This window comes from Rhyacophila brunnea, unplaced genomic scaffold (genome assembly GCF_057557595.1).
Source record: "Rhyacophila brunnea isolate RB1 unplaced genomic scaffold, BYU_Rbru_1.0 scaffold_18, whole genome shotgun sequence".
NCBI classification, from domain to species: domain Eukaryota; kingdom Metazoa; phylum Arthropoda; class Insecta; order Trichoptera; family Rhyacophilidae; genus Rhyacophila; species Rhyacophila brunnea.
Genome location: NW_028232837.1, coordinates 26,286,060 through 26,306,211, shown reverse-complemented (window position 1 = coordinate 26,306,211; position 20,152 = coordinate 26,286,060). Strand labels below are relative to the sequence as shown.

At 32.6% G+C, this 20,152-nt stretch overlaps 1 protein-coding gene across 1 annotated transcript in view; it reads right to left on the bottom strand.

The window, feature by feature from the left end:
- Positions 1 to 20,152, bottom strand: part of Cad99C (cadherin 99C) — a 252,720-nt gene that overhangs the window by 22,641 nt on the left and 209,927 nt on the right. The window contains exons 5-8 of the mRNA XM_085945473.1: positions 9,917 to 10,019; positions 4,000 to 4,065; positions 3,108 to 3,286; positions 308 to 430 (exon numbers count right to left, since the gene is read on the bottom strand). Coding sequence (XP_085801599.1) covers positions 308 to 430; positions 3,108 to 3,286; positions 4,000 to 4,065; positions 9,917 to 10,004 — 456 coding nt within the window. The 5' untranslated portion in view covers positions 10,005 to 10,019. The remainder of the gene's footprint in view (positions 1 to 307; positions 431 to 3,107; positions 3,287 to 3,999; positions 4,066 to 9,916; positions 10,020 to 20,152) is intronic.

The window sequence follows — 20,152 nt, the reverse complement described above, 5'->3', positions numbered from 1 at the left end:
TGTAAATTCAATATTTTAAAAAAAAGTGATAAATATATGAATTTATTAAGGAATAAATATATCATATCCATGAAAAATGAGATAGTTATATAGATGTTAAAACAATGATAGATTGAGTTATGTACATGTTATGTAAATTACCATTTAATTTAACATTTTTTTCTATTTGATGTTTAATAATATTTAGAGAGAATAACAATAGATTAGTTGTTTCCTTATTACTCATTTTAAAATGTCATGCACCTCAATATAATGTTTTTGACTTATCTCTCTTTTCTTAGAGACCACGGAAATCTTGTTACATTACCTCTGATACAGTTGTCTCATATGGCGTGTTGAGAAAAACCGGTGCATTGTCGTTGATATCTGATACCCTCACAATCACAGGTATCGTCCTTTTCTTCTTTGTAGCTTTTACTAAACACGTTAGCTGAAAAAAGAAAAAAAAACTTTGATAAAAACTATCGATGTAAACGGACATGAACTGTATTGACTATTCAATGGTTAAGTGCACAGATATTGTACATACAGTTTTAATTGAAATTAAGTTTTTATTATCAAAAATGTTGAATCTTTTTGCAGATGGAGTCTGTGATTTCCCTACAAAAATCGCTGAAGTTAATTTTGGCTCGACGGTAATGCCACTTTTGTAAACAAAACACAAAGAGGACCCTGAACCATGTTTGGAGTTTGTGTAAAAATTAGTGCTCCTATTGGTCCTTTTATTTATCCTTCCTGCTTTATCATCGCTTTCATGATCTTAGGCTCGATCTCATCTCTATGCAAGAAAGTTTTCTTTAATGTATTTGGTTATTATGGTGTTAAATATCATATATTATCACCCACGATGGTTGCATGGCTTAACCATCGGCTTATAATAATGTCGTGGCTCCCAGTATCAAATCCTGGGTCTGGCAAGTACATAATATTGTTTTTCAAATTGTGGATGAGTCAGAGTATGGACCTAATAGGTTGAGCAAGTGGCTGACATCCATTTCTCATAAAAACAAATTCGGTTAATACAAACCTCCACTCTGTGGGGGCCCATATGATCCTATTATGATCTGACATGGTCGGAAAAAAAAAATTATATTGATATGATATTTTCTATAAATGTTCTTCTTCTGATGTCATTATGGCATAACGTTTCATTATCTTATTATGTTAATACATCCGAAATTATAATTTTAACGTGAAGTCATGTTCACTCTTTTTATAAATGGTGAGGTAATGTATTAAGACAGGAAATATAACAATATGTGAAGTCATGTAAGGCCTTCAATATAATAAGAGTGATTTATAGAAAAAATCCTTTGTGAATTGAATCTAGATTGGTTTCTGACTACCATTTTAAAAGATGGATAGTAAACTATGATGATAATCATTAAAAATAAATAAATAATTTATTATGTTACTAATTTATCCCATAAATTAAAAAAATACTTCCATATAAAGACTACAATATAATTTATTAACGAAAACCGAAAAAATGTTAAAATTTAAATAATAATACAATTGATGTGTTTTAAAAGTGATTTATGTTTTAAACAATTTAATATACGGTGTAAATAATCCTATTTTAACATTAATTGTATCATAATTGTTTCTTGTATCTAAGAAGTCAAATTAGATGAGATTATCCAGAAAGTATTCATCCCACAAGAGCAAACAATCAAAATTGCATATTTTGTTTAAGTTTTAAATCTGTTTCTTTATATTATACAGCGCTCGAATTGGAAAATTTTACGAACCGGAGCGCTTGATAATTTTACGAAAATATTAATACTGTTACTTATCTAATTCTATACATATATGTATGTAAAAAAAGATTTTGTTAGATTTTTTTATAATATGAATACGTGTATTAATTAAGGCTCTAAGTACCAAAAAGTAGAATTGCCTGTAGGTACAAAATACCGAGTCATTGCAGTAAAATTTCATGAAGCAGACCTTTTGAAAAATGTGGTTTTACATTGTGAAGCAATCACGGCAGCTTCTATAATTTTAGGTATTAAGAACTCGTAAGTGTTAACACACCATTGTCAGCCATTTTATATTGAATGCCGTTGACCATTACAGTGCTACTTACACCATTATAAATAAAACACGCCAACGGACTTACAACGTAGACAGGTTTAATTATTTTGCTGTATTTTTTTGACTTGCTTGAGGCACTTAGACTATAGTTGAAGTTATTGGTGTTGGTATGTAGAACATTTTTCTATAAAAATGTCAGTTTTTATTTTTTTGGTACTTAGAGCCTTAATTAATACACGTATTCATATGACATATCTCGCTCAGACAGTCAAATTAATATTTACACGAGACGGAGCGATAATTTTGGGGATTGTATGAACCGGAACGGCGCTCCGGTGCGTTCCGGTCCATTTCGAGCCCTGATATTATATTATAAGACATACAATATCTATCTACTCTTTATATTCATATGTGTATGTTTTGAGAATATCAATTTAAAAAGATTCGAATCTATGGCAAAATGGACATTTTTATATTATTTATACGAGACAATATTTTCTCAAATATCATATTTGGACGTGCGTTTTGTGTAAGGCTGGCATAGAAAATGAGCGTGTATACACGCTGTACTTTACACTTGTTATACTAGCCATGGTCGATTGTTTTTAATGATTTAATATATTGTACACACATTGCCATCTTTTGGAATCATGGTGAAATACTTCACCGAAATACTAGTCTTTTGTCAAACATTTCTAAAAAAATATGTTTATAAGGTTTTAATTTTTTAATAGAAATTCACGGTCCATCAGGTTGTTGTCATTAATGGGTTAAGTAATAAATAGAAAAATTGAGATCCGACCCTGTAAATTTACGAATTATTGATTTATTTTTTGTTTATAAACAAGCGACCAATTATCTTATAAAATGAAAAATAGTCCATGTATCTGTGCATTACATTCACATTGCGACAGATTGTGGGGTGGTATCTTTATTTACATTCAATTATAACTTTTGTGCACCTCAAGTATACAAAAAAACCTTAATCTTTATTGGCATTGATAAAATACTAGGGCAAAACCAGTTCGAAGGTTCAGGAAATAAATACTAAAAATAAGAATATATTTCACCTGAAAGACGATATGTGACAAATTATTTGCATCTCTGTCTAATGGCTCCAACAATTGTAATTTCTTTCCGTTTAATATAAATAATGGGGTCCCTTTGGGAAAAACTAAGTCGAGAATTATTTCTGAGAACGGGTCTCCTTCTATTGGTAGCTCTGCAGGGATGGTTGACTGCCCGACATCTGAAACAAAACAATAGAATTAAGAAATGAAAGAATTTGCAAATAATTTCCTTTTTCATCATCATACTTTGAGATAATGCTGTTTTCTCAATATCATAACATTTTACTTTGAGCCAGTTATGAAGCTAGAATTGCTTGTTACCTACCTACTTATTCTTTTTTGTAATAATTATTGTGGTAGATAATATTATATTGAATAGGATAGTACAAAATTACACAATTTTTAAATGAAAGACTTCAAAGTTGTACTTCTAATATTTTTATGATAATATATGAACCAATTGATAAGTTAAATGTTCAAGACAGTTTGACAGTAAAAGTTTCTGATGATGTATATTATACATTAGTACATTGATATATTATTTAACTACATAATAATATTATTTATCAAAGTGTCTGTACCTACACCATTTTGAAAATGGTGTTTCTATAATATTTACATTGTGGCGCTACTGTCTATTGCAACTGTCAAAAATTGGTGGCAATTCCGTAGTACTAATTTTAATATACTTGCCACTCTACTAAATTTGATTAAAAATGAATATTCCTCATTATTATTTAATTATATGGGATACTTTCTTTACCATTTGCTCTTCTTTTCAAAAAGGAAAAATGTAGGTAGGTATGTTTTTTACAATTTATTGAAGAGTAATAGTATTTGGTATGGTTGATTATTTATTGCAATAAAAAAATATAAAAATATTTATACTTACAACTGCCTCTACTTTCTTCTATGTCTACAATAATACTAGATTGTCCAGTTTCTACTTCACACAAACCTGAAAAGGAAAGAAAAAATATTATTATCAAATTCATTAAACAAGATTTATAAATCTGTAATAAACCAAACAGCGTATTAATTATCAATATCTTTAGAGTTTAATAGGTACATATATGTAATATGTATGTATTTCTCCTTTCATTGTGGTTGGAATCTAGTTAGAATTCTTGATATGAATCGAATAAAAATTAATTGCTACTGTTGTCGAATTGTGTCACATGTACATATAAGTATGAAAATAATTGAAAGTTATTAAGTAGGTAGCTACTCGACCAGCAGAGAATGCAATCTATTGACAACTCAATTGATACATAATTAATATGTTCTCAAATAAAATATGCCTTGTCATATTATAGAGTTCGAGATTTTAATTTGAATATTCGAATTGGCCAACTTTCCAAAGATATTTTAATTGATCTATAAAAAAAAAACTAGCTGTATAAACATATTCACAAATAGTAAATTCATTGTTCTTAAACGGTTAAAAACAAAACAAAATTTATATGGTTGTGTACCATGGTATTTATACCTACCTAAACATTACATCCAAATTATAAGAGTAGGCATGTTGCGTACGTTGAACATAAATTTATAATGACTATTGCGGGATATAACATCTGAAGTCTAAACTTTATAGAGTTGGGATGAATGCATGGCCCCAGAGGAGATGGGCAGATAACGTCAAAAGGGACGTAGAGAGGCTGAGTGTGATCGACTGGAGAGAGAAAGCTCGAAATAGAGTTTCCCGGAGGACGGTTGTACAGTAGTTAGCCATGGACCTGCATGGCGTGACATCCCGTGGGTATGCAGATCATGCATTGCATGGGGGAAGCACATTATAAAAAATATCGACATCTTAGTTAAAAAAATAATCATAAAATCCTGACAATAAACTATTGATTTACACAATGTAATGTTGGTTTATCGTAAAGGCAATACTTTCACAGAGGTGCTTCCGAACATGTCAGCGTTACAGACCACCACGTAACTAAAACAACCATCGTTTGAGACTTCGTGGAAATTATTTATTGAAGATGTTTGGTGTATTAATTATTGTATGTTTAATAATAAAATAGGTTAGCAGGTTCCTACATAACGAAGCTAAAAATGAAAGGGGATGGATTCTAAGTACTATGTTTAAGGGCGGTACTTTGTCTAGGGATGTCACTGTCTGTAGTACCTACTATACTTATACTTGATCAAGTCACGTAATAAAAGAAGTTATGCAATAATTGGACGATGCATCATGAATCATTATAATTTTAGATTATCAACAATCGAATAGTTGATGAATGTTAACCCGTGTTACATAAATTATTAAAAAGAATAACAATGACGAATTTAATAACAAGTTTAGTAGTAAAATAATATACTATCATGTCGTGTATCTATAGGTAGAGAATGAAGTAGATTGTAGTCACTTCTAGATAGAAATGACGTGAATTTGTTGGTATTGAAAATGAATCGTTGGTGCATTTAGTCGAAAGTGACTAGCTGGTTGCATATTTCTATTAATTTGAAGGCCAATAGCATATTGGAACTAAATTCTAGATTGGAGCAGTGGCGTTATCAATGAATATGACAAACCAGACTTTTACAAGAATCACCACTGCATTGCGAGATAAAGATTTCTCCAGAGTTTTTACAAGACGATCTAATACCCAATTCCAATCAACAATACCCGATAGGCGTAGAACGCATTTTTCTCAACCGGCAGTTTCTTTTCTTTAATTAATATCAAGTAGAGTAGTTTGCATGTTCGATAGTAAATATAGGTACCTACAGGGCTCGAAATGGACCGGAACGCACCGATCGCCGTTCCGTTTCGTGAAATCGGTAAAATTATAGCTCTGTCTCGTGGAAAAAATTATGTTGATCGTCTGAACTAGATAAGCCTTTTAACAAACTTATTTTTATAAAATACACATAAATTTAGATAACTTTCTAAATATCTTCAGAAAATTGTCGAGCGCTCCGGTTCGTAATCTTTTCCATTTCGAGCGCTGGGTACCTAAGTTGAATCACGGTAGTTAGGTATTATACAGGCACCTAAGAATAATAATATGTTTGATGTCCTTTTAATAAACAATTACAAGTTTTTCATCTACAGTTTGTAATTCAGGCAAAGCATCACGATCCTCACTATGTGGATGTACGTTAAAAGATTTTCTAAGAGTACTGATTGTGAGCCATTGTTTAATTATTATTCATCTTCATGAGATGGAAAGTAGATAAACAGAGAACGAAATAACCATATTATAATATTATGAACATAACTTTGGCCTTCCGTTTGTTTTGATTGCAGACGTAGCTTGTGTACCTTATCTATGTGAAATATTTTTACGAGGATTGTTTATAAATTTATTCGACCATTCTATGGAGGTACCTGACTAATTCAAGATTCTAACCCTAAACACGTGTATAATGTGAGATTCCTACCCTAACACAAGAAATATTGTGTAGTATTGTATTGTTTTTCATAACAATAGTTAGGTATAACAATACAATTAATTCAGTACTATACTGTCCCATCTAAACCTTGGACGCACCCTAGAAGGTTGCGGCCCACTGACTGGGAATCACTGAACTAGAGTTTCACAATTTTTTAAATAACTATATAGGTACTTACACCGGTGGTTCAACGAACGTTTTTGATTAAAACATAATTTTATTGTGTTCTGAGCGGACACTTGAATATTATCCCCTCAGAAACAGATTCGCAACTTTTAAAGACTTTTCTGGGGTGAAAATTAAAAAACTTTCCCTTAAAAGTTAGATCTTGAATTTGTCAGTCACTGCATACGATCGTGCGTAAGGACATTATTAGTAGAAAATCGCTGTCCTAGATATTTAGATAGTAGGTATGTTTTTGTTTTATCCTCGCATACATGGATCATAGGCACGGCACTGGTGAAAATATAGGTACGTTTGCACAGTTTAATTTAGCAGTTATACAAAATTATATTGCATTTTATTTTGTAAAAGTTGACGCCAATCGACTTTAATGGTTTTTATTAATAGTGTATTTTAACCTTGAAATTTGTGCATGTTAGAATGCATTACCAATTAGGTATCTACATTATTTTTAGTATTAATGCTTAGGTAACGATAAAACTGAATAATCTTTTTTTTTAAATAATAATGTAGGCATTATTCAATCAAGAAAAAAAGTATTACACTATGCTTCGTTGGCTTTTCTCTGAAAATTGGTATAATAAGTGTAATAATGGGTAAAACTTGGTAGGTATCTGGTAAGATTTGTTATCGTCAAAAAAGTCAACTATAAATAACGGATTTAGCAATGTTACTATTAAACAGAAGAAAAGATTTCTTGGAAATGTTACTTGCTACAAATGAGCCTCGAAAAGTCACAGAGCGTTGCGAAATTGTTAAAAAAATGATTTACAAAGGTGGCAAGTTGCTTGTCGAATAAATCAACGAAGTTTTTATTTGTGTGAAAAAAGTCAGTCATTTATATTGTATAACAGAGCATAGAAAGAATTTTTTACATATATATAGGTACTTACATTTTACTGACATTTTTACCTAGCTACTGCTACCACCTACAGTCTACAGTTTACACTATTCTCGTGGCAGTTAAAGTCGTGTAAACACGAACACACTTTAAATAAATGTTTATACTTATGTGTTTAAGGCCACCATCCAATACATATCAATATATCGGTGTATCTGTCCGTCTGCTATGAGCGTTCAAAATTTTAAAAAAAGCACGAACCGGAGTGCTCGATAATTTTCCGTATATTTTAGAATAATACAATGTGTAATATATTTTTTATATCATATAGTGTACCTAGCTCGGATGGTCAAATTATTTTTCCACGAGTCGGAGTGATAATCTTGAGGATTTTATGAACCAAAGATGCACTCCGGTGGGCTCAGAACATTTCGAGCACTGGTTCTCTTGCTAGTCGTTCTCTCATAGCTGACGATCAACCACCTTGCAAATGTCATATTCCGTTCAACTTTTCAATGCTTGTCGGTGGAATCCGGTGAATTAAATTTACTGGAAAAGCGTATACCGATTAAATATAATATAAATCTACCTGGAAGTGGGAGTGTAACTACTGTACAGTTTTTGAAGGGAAACTTAAAAAACGCCTCGGGTGGGTTCGAACCAAACATCATTGATTCGAACCACCAATCTTTATAATATCTGAAGATGAGTTCTCTATTATTCAGATTCAGTTGGCGAATATAATAAATATTAAGTATTATAAGTTGTGGTTCACATAAATTACTTTATCAAAAAATGTAATAAATGTTTTGGTCATTTGTTTGGAGATAATAAATGAGTTTAGGTATAAGTTGAAGTTGTGTGTATTGATTTTAGAGTTGCCAATACATATTCTCATTTTAATTAAGATGCTATTATTGTTTGTGTGAGATCAGATTGTAAAAATATGTGAAACTCAAAAAATAGGTTTTTATTCAAATAAAAAATCATTTGTTCATTTTATCACTTACTTCGAAGATGTTAGGAAACAGTCCTACAAACGTATCTAAAGAACGGTCAAAAATGTAACTACGAACTACCATATGGACGTCACATTGAAAACAACATTCGAATGTCAGATTTTGTCCAGTTGTGAGTCTTGATTGGGTAGTTTTCGACTGTGGCTCCCCCATTAATTCATCAGATAAGTTTGTAGGTCTGTAATAACAAGCCGCCCGTTTGGCTCTGGGCGAATACGGGAACGAATCGCAAAAGAAGAGAAGGGTGAAATGTTTTGGTGGGGGGTTGTTTTCAGAAGAAACACTTATTGAGGCACTATAGAAATAATTACAGAGATGAGTAAGTACAATATTATGTTGTTCTATTAGACAGCGTATATGCGGTAAAAATATTTGCTGATGAACGCGTCTTCTTAGTTCGACAGGAAGGCCGGAACTGCTTCAAAAACTATTTAGTTCAAACGAGGGTGATGGTTAACCGAAATCTGTGACTAATTGCTTGTTACGAGCTCGCGTAGGCGGGAGACGGATACAGAGGGGTGCCGTGCCGTCATGAGGGTGTTAGTACACACTTCTACTGTGCGTGCCCTATATATTTCCCTTAAGCCGCGTTGACACGGTCTAAGTACGATCCAAGTACACTTGGACCGAGTGCCATCCACGTGCACTCGTATGAGACATCTTCATACTAATTATTCCTATCCAAGCTACTTGGACCGCGTCTTACTCATCCAAGTTAACTTGGATAGGAATAATTAGTATGAAACTGTGACTTGTATGGCACTCGATCCAAGTGTACTTGGATCGTACTTGGACCGTGTCAACGCGGTTTTAGTATATACCTATAGTTTTTTGTTATTGTTGATAAGTACCTAGATCATTTTAATAACCATTCTATAGTAGGGGTTTTGAGTTCGATCCGTGAAGCGTCATTTGACGGTGGTGGGGCACTTTCAGGTCACATAATATCGAACTAGGTATATGTCGTAGTTGTCCAATTTTCTATTGATGTTTATTGTTTGTAATAATCATTCTATTTTATATTGTGAAAAGGGTAGGTAAGTACCTACTAGAATACGATAATATGACATAATTTATAACAAAGTTATTAATGAGTCGTAAAAGTTGACATTTTCTCTTACTAAATAATTGTTCGTCTGATTCATTCTAAACGGTGTTTAAAGTAACGTCAAATGTCATAGACAAAGCGCCAATGACAGAAAGAAAGCAACGGCCATAAAATTCTCTGTTTATTCGAATTAGGAACGCGGGAAAAAACAGCATCAGATAATGCGAGAGAATTGTTTTGTTTTAAAGTTGGCAATCGTATGTCACGACTCGATTCGAAGCGCAATGAACAATAAATGCTTTCTCACCCGCTTTGGCGCGTGCTGTGTGAAGAGAGGCGAATATCACGCACAGCGCCGCCAGCCGCATTACGGAAGTAGCCGCCCACGCCGACATTCCTCAGTTGCCTTCCTGGAAACAATGCAAAAATTGAAAATCATTTTTTATTATGTAATTTATAGCTGTTGAATCAGAAGGTTTTCATCAATGACACAGATATAATATTATATATATCCTCAAATTAGCAACAATAGAATTGATATGCGCCTAATTATTAATTTTAAACAGAAATAACGGTCTTCCGAATAGTTTACCTTCCTCCGGAAATAACATTTTCCAAAACCGCCAACATTTAAAAATAATCCCACAACTACAAACTTATTGCTAAACATAAAATTGGCAATACTGTTTTACGTTTTTTTTATATAACTACAATAAGGCATTGGCGATCCTGTAGAGTTTTCCCACTAGAGATTTGTAGGAGGAATAATTGAACAATTATTATTGTTGTTAGCCATTCTTAATCCATAATATGATTCTTACTATGATGAAATCCAACAGCGTTTGATCCACAGTCGGGCGTTCTTTCCACCACTCGCAGGCACCACTTTCATATTATGGATTTGAGTATATCTGTACGTTATAATCAGGCTTGTCTGTTCGTCCAAAAGATTTATTAAATATATTTGTGTAAATACCAAATATATCGAAGAAAACCTTCTTCTATATACTATAGAGGATAGAGTCTAAACATAATATGAAATTGAAACGAGAACATGACCACATTTCTACTAATTTACACAAAAACTGTGACAGGAGTTTGGAAGGTGGTTGCATTGAAAAATAGCATTTATGACAAGCTTGATTCTGCGATTTGACAAGAAAAACACAAAAGTCTCCATTTAGTAAATACTATAGTTAGGTATGGTACATACATGTCACAATATTGAAATTATTGGCAAAACTATATTATTCTCAAGGAGGTTTGAAATTTAATTGAAATCTAATAAGGGTAGATTCATTCTTTGCCAATAAGCGCCATCTTTCATTTGATTTAAAAATAAAAATCGAACATGTTAAATCGTTTGACAAGAATTCCTAAGCTACGAATAATTCATACTTGCCAACTTATCATGTAAAATGAAATACAAGTTCGGTACATATTATTATCTATTATTCTATTATAATATAATATATCGTACATATCTATACTTACACTATTTTCCACTCTTTTTCGACAATTATATCTGAAAACTGAACGGATATGTCATAACTTTAAATTCAATTGAATAAACAAATTGCGTACGGAGACTAAATTGAAGCGGATTTGGCAGTTTTTGATTCTATGCAATTCAAATGAATGACATTAACACCAACTGAACAAACAAAAACAGGACTGTTAATTAACATTTTACGGTACTTTTTAGGCTGTTGGTCATAGGAAAAGTACAGAGTGTTCATAATATCACGCAGTTATAAATTTATAATCCGCGTACCATTTTGGATTAAAATTAAAATGTCATGCTATAGTTTACTTTGAAGAAACTGGCTTAAAATTAGCCGTAGAAGATTTGCATATTAATCTAATTTTATATAAGAAATTAAATATCCAATTGATTTGAAAGAGGGCTTGTTAAGAGTTAATAAAATATTAGAATAATTATACCATACCTACTGTAGATATGTGTAGAATATAAAGAACAATAATTAAGGATTTATGAATAAAATTGCGTAGGTACTGCAACAAGCTTAGCTTGGGTACCATTGAACTGACTTCGGCATCCTTTTTAGGTTGATTGACCAGAAAAAATTGCTGTTGAAAATTAATGAAAATATTGATTACTTAGAGCGGCGTTTTCAAATCGATACTGGAACACTCAATGTCATTAGAAATTTAACGTGTCATTTAATTTTAATTAATATAAATTTGGTATGGAAAATTTTAAAGAAATGACAAATGGGTGGGTGAAATTGATATGAGATTGGAAAATTATAAAGTTATTGTCTCTCCCACTCTTGAAGATCAAGGTAACATTACACCTGGCCTCCATTCGGAGGAGAGCTGCATACATTCTCTTCCCACTCATTACCAGAAGAAGTTTCCTAACGATAGTTAGTCATGGAGAGGTGAAGAAGATTCTTCACTGCTACCTCTTCGGTATATCAGTACTTACCTACATATTATCACAATGTAACATTTATATTTTCCTTATAAACGTTAAATTTTTGTTAAAAAATTAAGAAATTATTTGACCATCTCGCTGAATAGTAAATGAATGCGTACATATGTAAAATATTAAGCTATGACTCGAAGGTTCATCAAACAAAAAGATGACCAAAAACTATGTTCTATCAAGATTCATAGATCATAAAACCGACTATATAGACAGAGCCAAAACATATGGAAGTGAAACAGAAAAGGGGTACTAAAGCTAATGGTTACCTAAACTGCTAAGTCATTTCACGTTGTAAATTAATTTGAAACATAATTATTTTTCTTTTTAATTTATGAGCGAAGCTAATCCAACAAAAACATATTAATTAGAATAAACTTAATGGCAGACCACGTGCAATGTTAAAGCTGTAGGTTCCGCAGCTTTGGTCAAAACTATTTGTTACTTAAACCTAAGATGAACATCGTTCGAATTAAAAATATTATTATATTTATTTATTTTTATTGTCCGTGCACACTGTATCGGCAGCATGCGACAAAAACAGATAATTTTGGACGTCAGATAATTTATTCGAGAGAAAATTCAATAAACAGTAAAATTCGTGCACCGTGGTTGGCATCACTGACACACTGCCGCGCTTTCAATAGAAATGTAAACAGAAAATTTGAATAACACCAGCGACATCAGTTTCATATTATCATTATATTGTGTGTATTTCAAATTTGGAACATTGAACCATAGATTTGTAGAACAAAAGATAGAGAAATGAAACGATTTTCGAATGTTACTCGCATGGCTTTTTTATAAGCGACCGTAAAAAGTAAAATTCACACGCACTCATTGTTAAAATGACTCTATTTTCTTTGGTCATAGTTTGTTTGCTTGATTAAAGCGGAAAATCTGTTCGCATAACCAAATGAGAATAAATTATTATCAATAAAAACCCGTTAACTAACACAAATTTATATTCGTGGAAATTTCACCTACTTTCTATCTAATTGACTTAACTAATTCTTTTTTATTTCGTAATGCTGTATTTAAGGGGCTAATGACTCAAATAGGTAGTACAGGTGGCATCTAGGAAAACATGAATTAGATGCAGTTTTCGCATGACTGCATAAGTAGGTAGGAAGCCATTTATATGAGAAGAAGATTCATATATTAATTATATATTGTTCATTTACATTTAATGTAGTGCACTGCTATATTATGAAACGTTATTATACTATATTTTATACAATTGAAATGTTTGTAATTTCGAAGTATTTGCCAAATTTTTTGATAATCGTTTTGACTATTTTCACGATATTTAGGCAAAAAATATAATTTTGAAATTACGTTTGTCTGACGATTTGTTCCATTATAAGCCAAAAACTACTGGACCAATATTGATGAAATTTGCAAAGTTTATAGACTATATTGTTGGTAGCTACCAGTTTCGTTGAATTTTATCTCGATATACCAAAAATTTCCGAATTTAAAGGCTAGACTTCTCGAAAATAACGCAATTGCATCAATTCATCACGAGTAGATAAAATGGTCAGATAGTAGCGGTGGAATGGTGATATGAGGTGCGTGTAAACGAGTGCGTGCCCACGTCCAACCGTTACCAATCGCGTGACCTCACTCGAGCTTTCAGTCTAAAGGAACTGCGTGGACAATGGATATTCATAATACTGAACAACGTGCTTGTGAATAAAAAAAATATCGAATCACTCTAACTGTCTACGTTTATTTCAATATTTCACATGGACCATATCGCGTCACAAAGAAACTGCACAAAAAAACAGAGCATAAATAAATAGCATAGAACAAAATAAATACTATTTATAACGTATTTGTACAGCAACGCATCTAAATTTAATGTTTTCATTGTATTATTTGAGAACAAGGCGTAATTTCCAGAATATTGTCAATATTTTTGTAGAATTTCGAACGTAATAATTCTCTTTGAGGTTAATTTGCTATAATATGGTAATCTATGCGCTTAGGTGCATTAACCCCTCGCCTCCTCATTTTATCTTTATTATACAAATTGCCTTAGCATATTGTTGTACTAAAAATATTCTTAAAAAACAACTTTATTGTTGGCAGTAAACGTAATATAACACAGAAATACATGACGAATTTTTGATGATGTGTTATGAGTTGGCTAATCCGATACGGTGGGTAGTAAAAGCGATTTGAATTTGCAAATCGTGAATTAGATTTATATCATTTAAAAATGAGAAGATAATCTGAAGTATTATAAATGGGACGACTCACCGTGACTAAACGGCTCGTATTATTCACCAAAAGGCAATACACCTGTCTTTACAAACACCATTACTCTTGCGAACTTCACGAAGATGACAGATGTATTTCGATTTGCGCATATTACATGCCTGATGGTTTTAATGACAAGAGAAATATTAATATAATATACAGCGTTTTGCTTTTATAGATTGAATTAAGTTTGCTCTAATTTCAAAATGTTGTATTTTGTTAGTTGTATAAATGGAGATATGCACGTAATCAGTAACGTCCCATGTGGGTAGGCAGATTGAGCGTCGCTTGGGGGTGGCAGTTGCTCGAAGGGCGGCAAATCGAGGAGAATCATTACTCATTAGGCATATATAGAAATAGGTACCTAAACTTAGTAATAACGGGAATATCTTTTCATTAAAAAAATGAGCTCACTGGTAGGAGAAACAAAATGTATAATTAACATGAAAGGTTTAACAGGCATGTAATTTTTTGTCGAGTTTGCGATGTTTAGTTTACTTCTGTTGTTCTTAGACGTCACGTCCTTGATGACCAACAATGACACGTGCAAATTTGCGAATTATATTTTAATTATAGGTAGGTACATAATAACCTAATAAATTTATCCAAATATTTTTGCCAGTCACTCGCGAGTTTTGAAAGTTGTCAGATGTATTTTAAAATGTATCTAAAACCGTGGACCCGCAATATTATCTACTGAAGTAAAGATGACATTTAAATTAGTCATGAAATGATGGTAAAAAATAATGTATAAAAATGGGGCGGCATATTGGCCCTGCTTAGGGGCGGCATTTTGTCTAGGGACGTCACTGCATTCTTATGAGTGGCAAACAAAAAATAGAGATGAAATTAAAAGTTTTGGCAGTAGGTTTTATGCAGATGATTTAAAAAAAAGCTTTATGCGCTACAGAACGTCACGGAAAGTGTCACCATTTCCGATTCCGTGTGTACAAAACCAATATGAATTAAATTTTATGTATGTACTAATTTAATCCAACCATGTCAGATCCGATCCTAATAAGATCATATTATGGGCCTCTACAAGGTAGAGGTTTGTATTAACAGATCTTGTATTTAAGAGAAATGGATATCAGCCACTTGCTCAACCTATTGAAAAACAATATGTGTACTACTTACCAGACCCAGGATTCGAACCTGGGACACACGACGCTATAGATAGGCCGATGCTTAAGCCGCGGAACCATCTTTAATATTTTTATATTATTCTGGTGTTAAAAATATGGGAAATCCATACCAGGAGCACCTAAATTCCAAAATGGCAGATTATTTATAAATGCTGGTTGTCAGTTTGGACATATTATAGTTAATAGTGCTGAATACAATTTGAAGTTAAACTTAACATGTTGCAATTGAAAACCGATAACATAGGTACCAAGATGGTGGAAAATCGATTTTACATTTCGATTGTTTGAATGTTTTTCATAACATGGCGAGATGTCGGCCAACAAATCGCATTGCTTAATTGCAGTAACGTCCCTAGAAAAAGTGCCGCCCATAACCAGATAATGCCACGCCCTTTCATTTTTAGTTTCAAATTGTCTGAAAATCTGCTCTCAAAAGTCAAAAGTTTTAATATTGTATTCGTTCCATCATTCGCCCTTTATAATATGCTATCTATATGTAATGCATAGCCTGCCTATACCCACAGGATGTCACTACTTAATTTTAATTAGATCATAAAATGTAATTAAATTATAAAAATAAACAAAAAATGATTCATGTTAATATCAGAGTTTTCATACAGTTAGGAACAAATGTGTGGGTAGTTATTGTGTTGCTTTTGGGATTTTAATGCAATATCTTGAATACTTGTACAGATAAGTAGGTTAGATATATAATATTATTATGCATAATCGCATAATAGGTTAAATTCTATTCAATGTGAAGATGCTACAGAGAAACGTGAATAACCACGCTGGCAGAGATAGCTATGCTATGTTAAATAATGCTAGATCGCACACGTTTGTTCAGAAGTTTCCAATATTATAATCATAATAACACATCAGCAAACTCCACGTGGTTTCGCAGCCCACAAAATTGGACTGCATCTGAGGTGTGTGATAAACATACACCACGTGGGTTTCATGTATGGTGGATGAAAAGGTCGACATTTGGTGGTTGCTCCGATGGATGGAGGAGCGAGTTTTATTTGTAGCGTAAACAGTCGGCACATGAATATGTTACAGTAGTTATGTTAAATACTTTTTTTTTCTAGATGCCTTTATGGATACCTCGCATTTACTATCTAGGTTTCTTTAAAGACTTTGGCACGCAAACTACCTACTCTACTTGATGCTAGTCAAATGAAAATTGTGCCGGCTGAGAGAATATGCCTTATTGAAAACTATTCTTCTACCCGCATCGGGTATTGCTAATTTAAATTCGGCCAGGGCCTATGAAACCGCCTTGCAAAAACCCTGGAAAATTCTTTGTAGCGCAAGGCGGTGGTGATTCTGATGAATATTTTGTCGTATTTATTGGTAACCGAGGACTGCGATTTTTAGCCGAGTTTTTCACTTATGGTACTTTTCCGAGGTCCGAGTTTCGGTAGAATGAGATGTTGTGCGGTGCGATACAGAGACTAAGATACTAACAGACCGGAAATTTATATTCGAGTGGCATGTCCAATGAATTAATAGTGATGTACAATAATATTTCACGTTCCACTATCAAATGGCTAATCCTATATCACATTCAATTTATATCCCACACAAGGGAGAGGGTTGGGTCCAGGGGTCGAAGTGGACCGAAGCGCACCGAAGCGTCGTTCCGGGTCGTAAAATTGTGGAAAAAATAATTTTACCATTTGAGCTAGAATGACCATTCAAAAACACTTATTTTTTTATAAAATACACACAACATTAGATAACTAGGTACTTATGTTAATATTTTCAGAAAATCAACGACCGCTCCGGTTTGAAAATTTTCCATTTTGAGTGCTAGTTGGGTCTGGATATTGTGGATATTTTGTCGAAATGGACCTCTCAATAATATTTTTCTGTGCGCGCGCCTGTAAGTACGGCATGGGTTTTTGAGTAGGTACCTATTGTGATAATATGTTTATTTTCCCGTTTTATAATTACATACATTCTAATGAATAAGGATTAAACATGTAGATAACAACTTAACACAATATCTGCATTGTCTGTTATATACAAAAGAAAATTATTATAACAGTATTACCCAAACAGTTCGCAGATCGCAGCTTAAATACCCCATAATAACAGGTAAAATATTAGTGGGTACTTAGGCATATTACGTGTTTGCGCATAGAGAAACCAACTGTCCTCAATACGATCGTTTAATGGCTACAGGTACGGATTATTATACAGCTTTTTGCAGCGCATCTTCGACATTTCCGTTACGAAGTAGAAAGATACTTAGGTATTCTGCGAGAAAATATTTACAACCATATGCATAGTGCAACCCGCAACGAGTAAGCGATGATAATATATTCGAAAAAAATATTCAATGCAAATTATCATCACCACTATCGAATGTAAAAAATAGTCAAGGGATGCAGGGCCGTTTTTAGACGTTCATAGGCCATATGCAGCGCTCGAAATGGAATATTTTACGAACTGGAGCGCTTCGGAGAATATAGTTTGATAAATTTAATTGTATGTGTATTTTTAGAGTTAGATTTTTATTATTTGGCGAATCTAGCTTAGACGGCCAAAATAATATTTCCACAAGACCGAGCGATAATTTTGGGGATTTTATGAACCGAAACAGCGCTTCGGTGCGCTCCCTGACCATAGGCACATATTTTTACAAAACTGAATTTTAAATTATTGCCTTACAAATTTTAGCATTTCATTTCAGCAATCTTCGAACTTAACAGTATTATTATTGCAAACTCCAAGTCATAAACACGACAATTATAGCAATATAAGTGGCATATACTGGTTGGTGTAGGAGGTAAGTATCCAAGAATGCAACTGAAACATTGCTGAATGGATTCTTCGGGTGCGTTAATTAACAGATTTTTGTGTTTACGATAAATGAATGTTAGCCACTTGCCTAACCTATTAGGTACATACTCTGACTCTTAACACAAATTCAAAAACAATATGTGTATTTGCCAGACCCAGGATTCGAACCTGGGACTCACGACATTATAAGTTTAAAAGGGTGCTAAGAACATACAAAATTACAGGTGAGAAAATTTCATTGTCAAAAGTGAGGTACGCTGGTAAAACGGTCTTTAGAGAAGTAGGTATTAGCATGTTGTAAGTTTGCGAAACACTGCTGTAGATAATATTATCATTTAAATGTTGATTTATAAAACATGTAATAGATATGTATTTTTATTATACACGCCATGTAAATTGATATTCCCAAACAAGACATTTTAAATGAAAATAAAGCATTTTTATCAACATTTAAAAATAATACATCGTATGGTCCTCAATTTACAAACTAAAAGTGATAAAAAATATGTGTTTGTGACACTTTTTCATTAACGCCACTAAAACTGTCATCGATAAAATGTAAAGACACGCATTACTGCCACGTTATGGTAAGGTGTCATCTTGAAAACGTGTTTCACATATTATTAAAACACCTATTTAAGAAACTTTCTTAAAGTATATAAGGTATCGCCAATGTTACGTGTAAACATTTCCGAGGTAATTTTTGAAATAAATAAGTACTAAAACTAGTTTGAGCTGATTTTTACGATTTTATCATAAGTTATAATAGCACACACTGGCCATCGTGTGTATTTATGTAAATTTTATACGTTTCATTTGACTAATAATAGAGTCATTTTAGAAATTGAAAGAAAGAACAAAGTGTCGACGCACATACGTACATAAAACGATGCGTTGGGTCAGTGTTTGTTTTTATTCGATCTGCGTAGACACATACTTAAATTATAATCAATATATTTATTTATCGGAATTCGCAGAAGCTGTAATCTAAGCTGAGTATAAACACTAATTTATCAAAATAAAATAATCTTTTTCCAAAGAAATAAAACTCAGATAAATAAATCGTTTTCTATTGTGTGGATATAATAATATTATATAACTATTTAAAATTGATACTATGGATTGAAGATACTCAGTGGAATTTGAATATAAATTTTAATTGACGTATGTACAACTGACGTCTTACATCCTAGTGCAGTAGTAAATTTGCCATTGGTGACAGTGCATTAGTGCCAGGGCTCGAAATGGACCGGAGCGCACCGGAGCGCAGTTCCTGTTCGTGAAATCGGTAAAATTACCGCTCCGTCTCGTGGAAAAAATAATTTGACCGTCTGAGCTAGATAGGCCATATAATAGAAAATGTAATACACTTATTTTATGAAATACACTTAAAATTGATAACTATGTCTTCTAACTATGATATCTATCTATTGTTCTTCAGAAAACTGTCGAGCGCTCCGGTTCGTAAACTTTTCCATTTCGAGCGCTGATTAGTGCCTGGAAATGGAGGAAAGGAGCAAAATCCGCATCGCAAAATATTATATAATATAACTTTGTCTTACAACCTTATTCCTTTTGATATTTCTGTAAAACGGATTACTTACGTTACCTGCAATAAAATATTAGAAATAACCTGAAGTCTAATACAGCATTTAACTTTAATTATGAACATTGACGAAATTGTATAAGTACACAATAAAACTGATTATAAATTACTCTGAAATATAATGATAAGTTGGATAGTTGAGTAAAAGAAATGAAACCGATCCGAAACGTAAATAAAAAGGATGAATATTAAAAAAAAAAATATTTTATTATATAAGTATAACATTATGGAATATTATATACTAATGAATTAAACATTATTTTC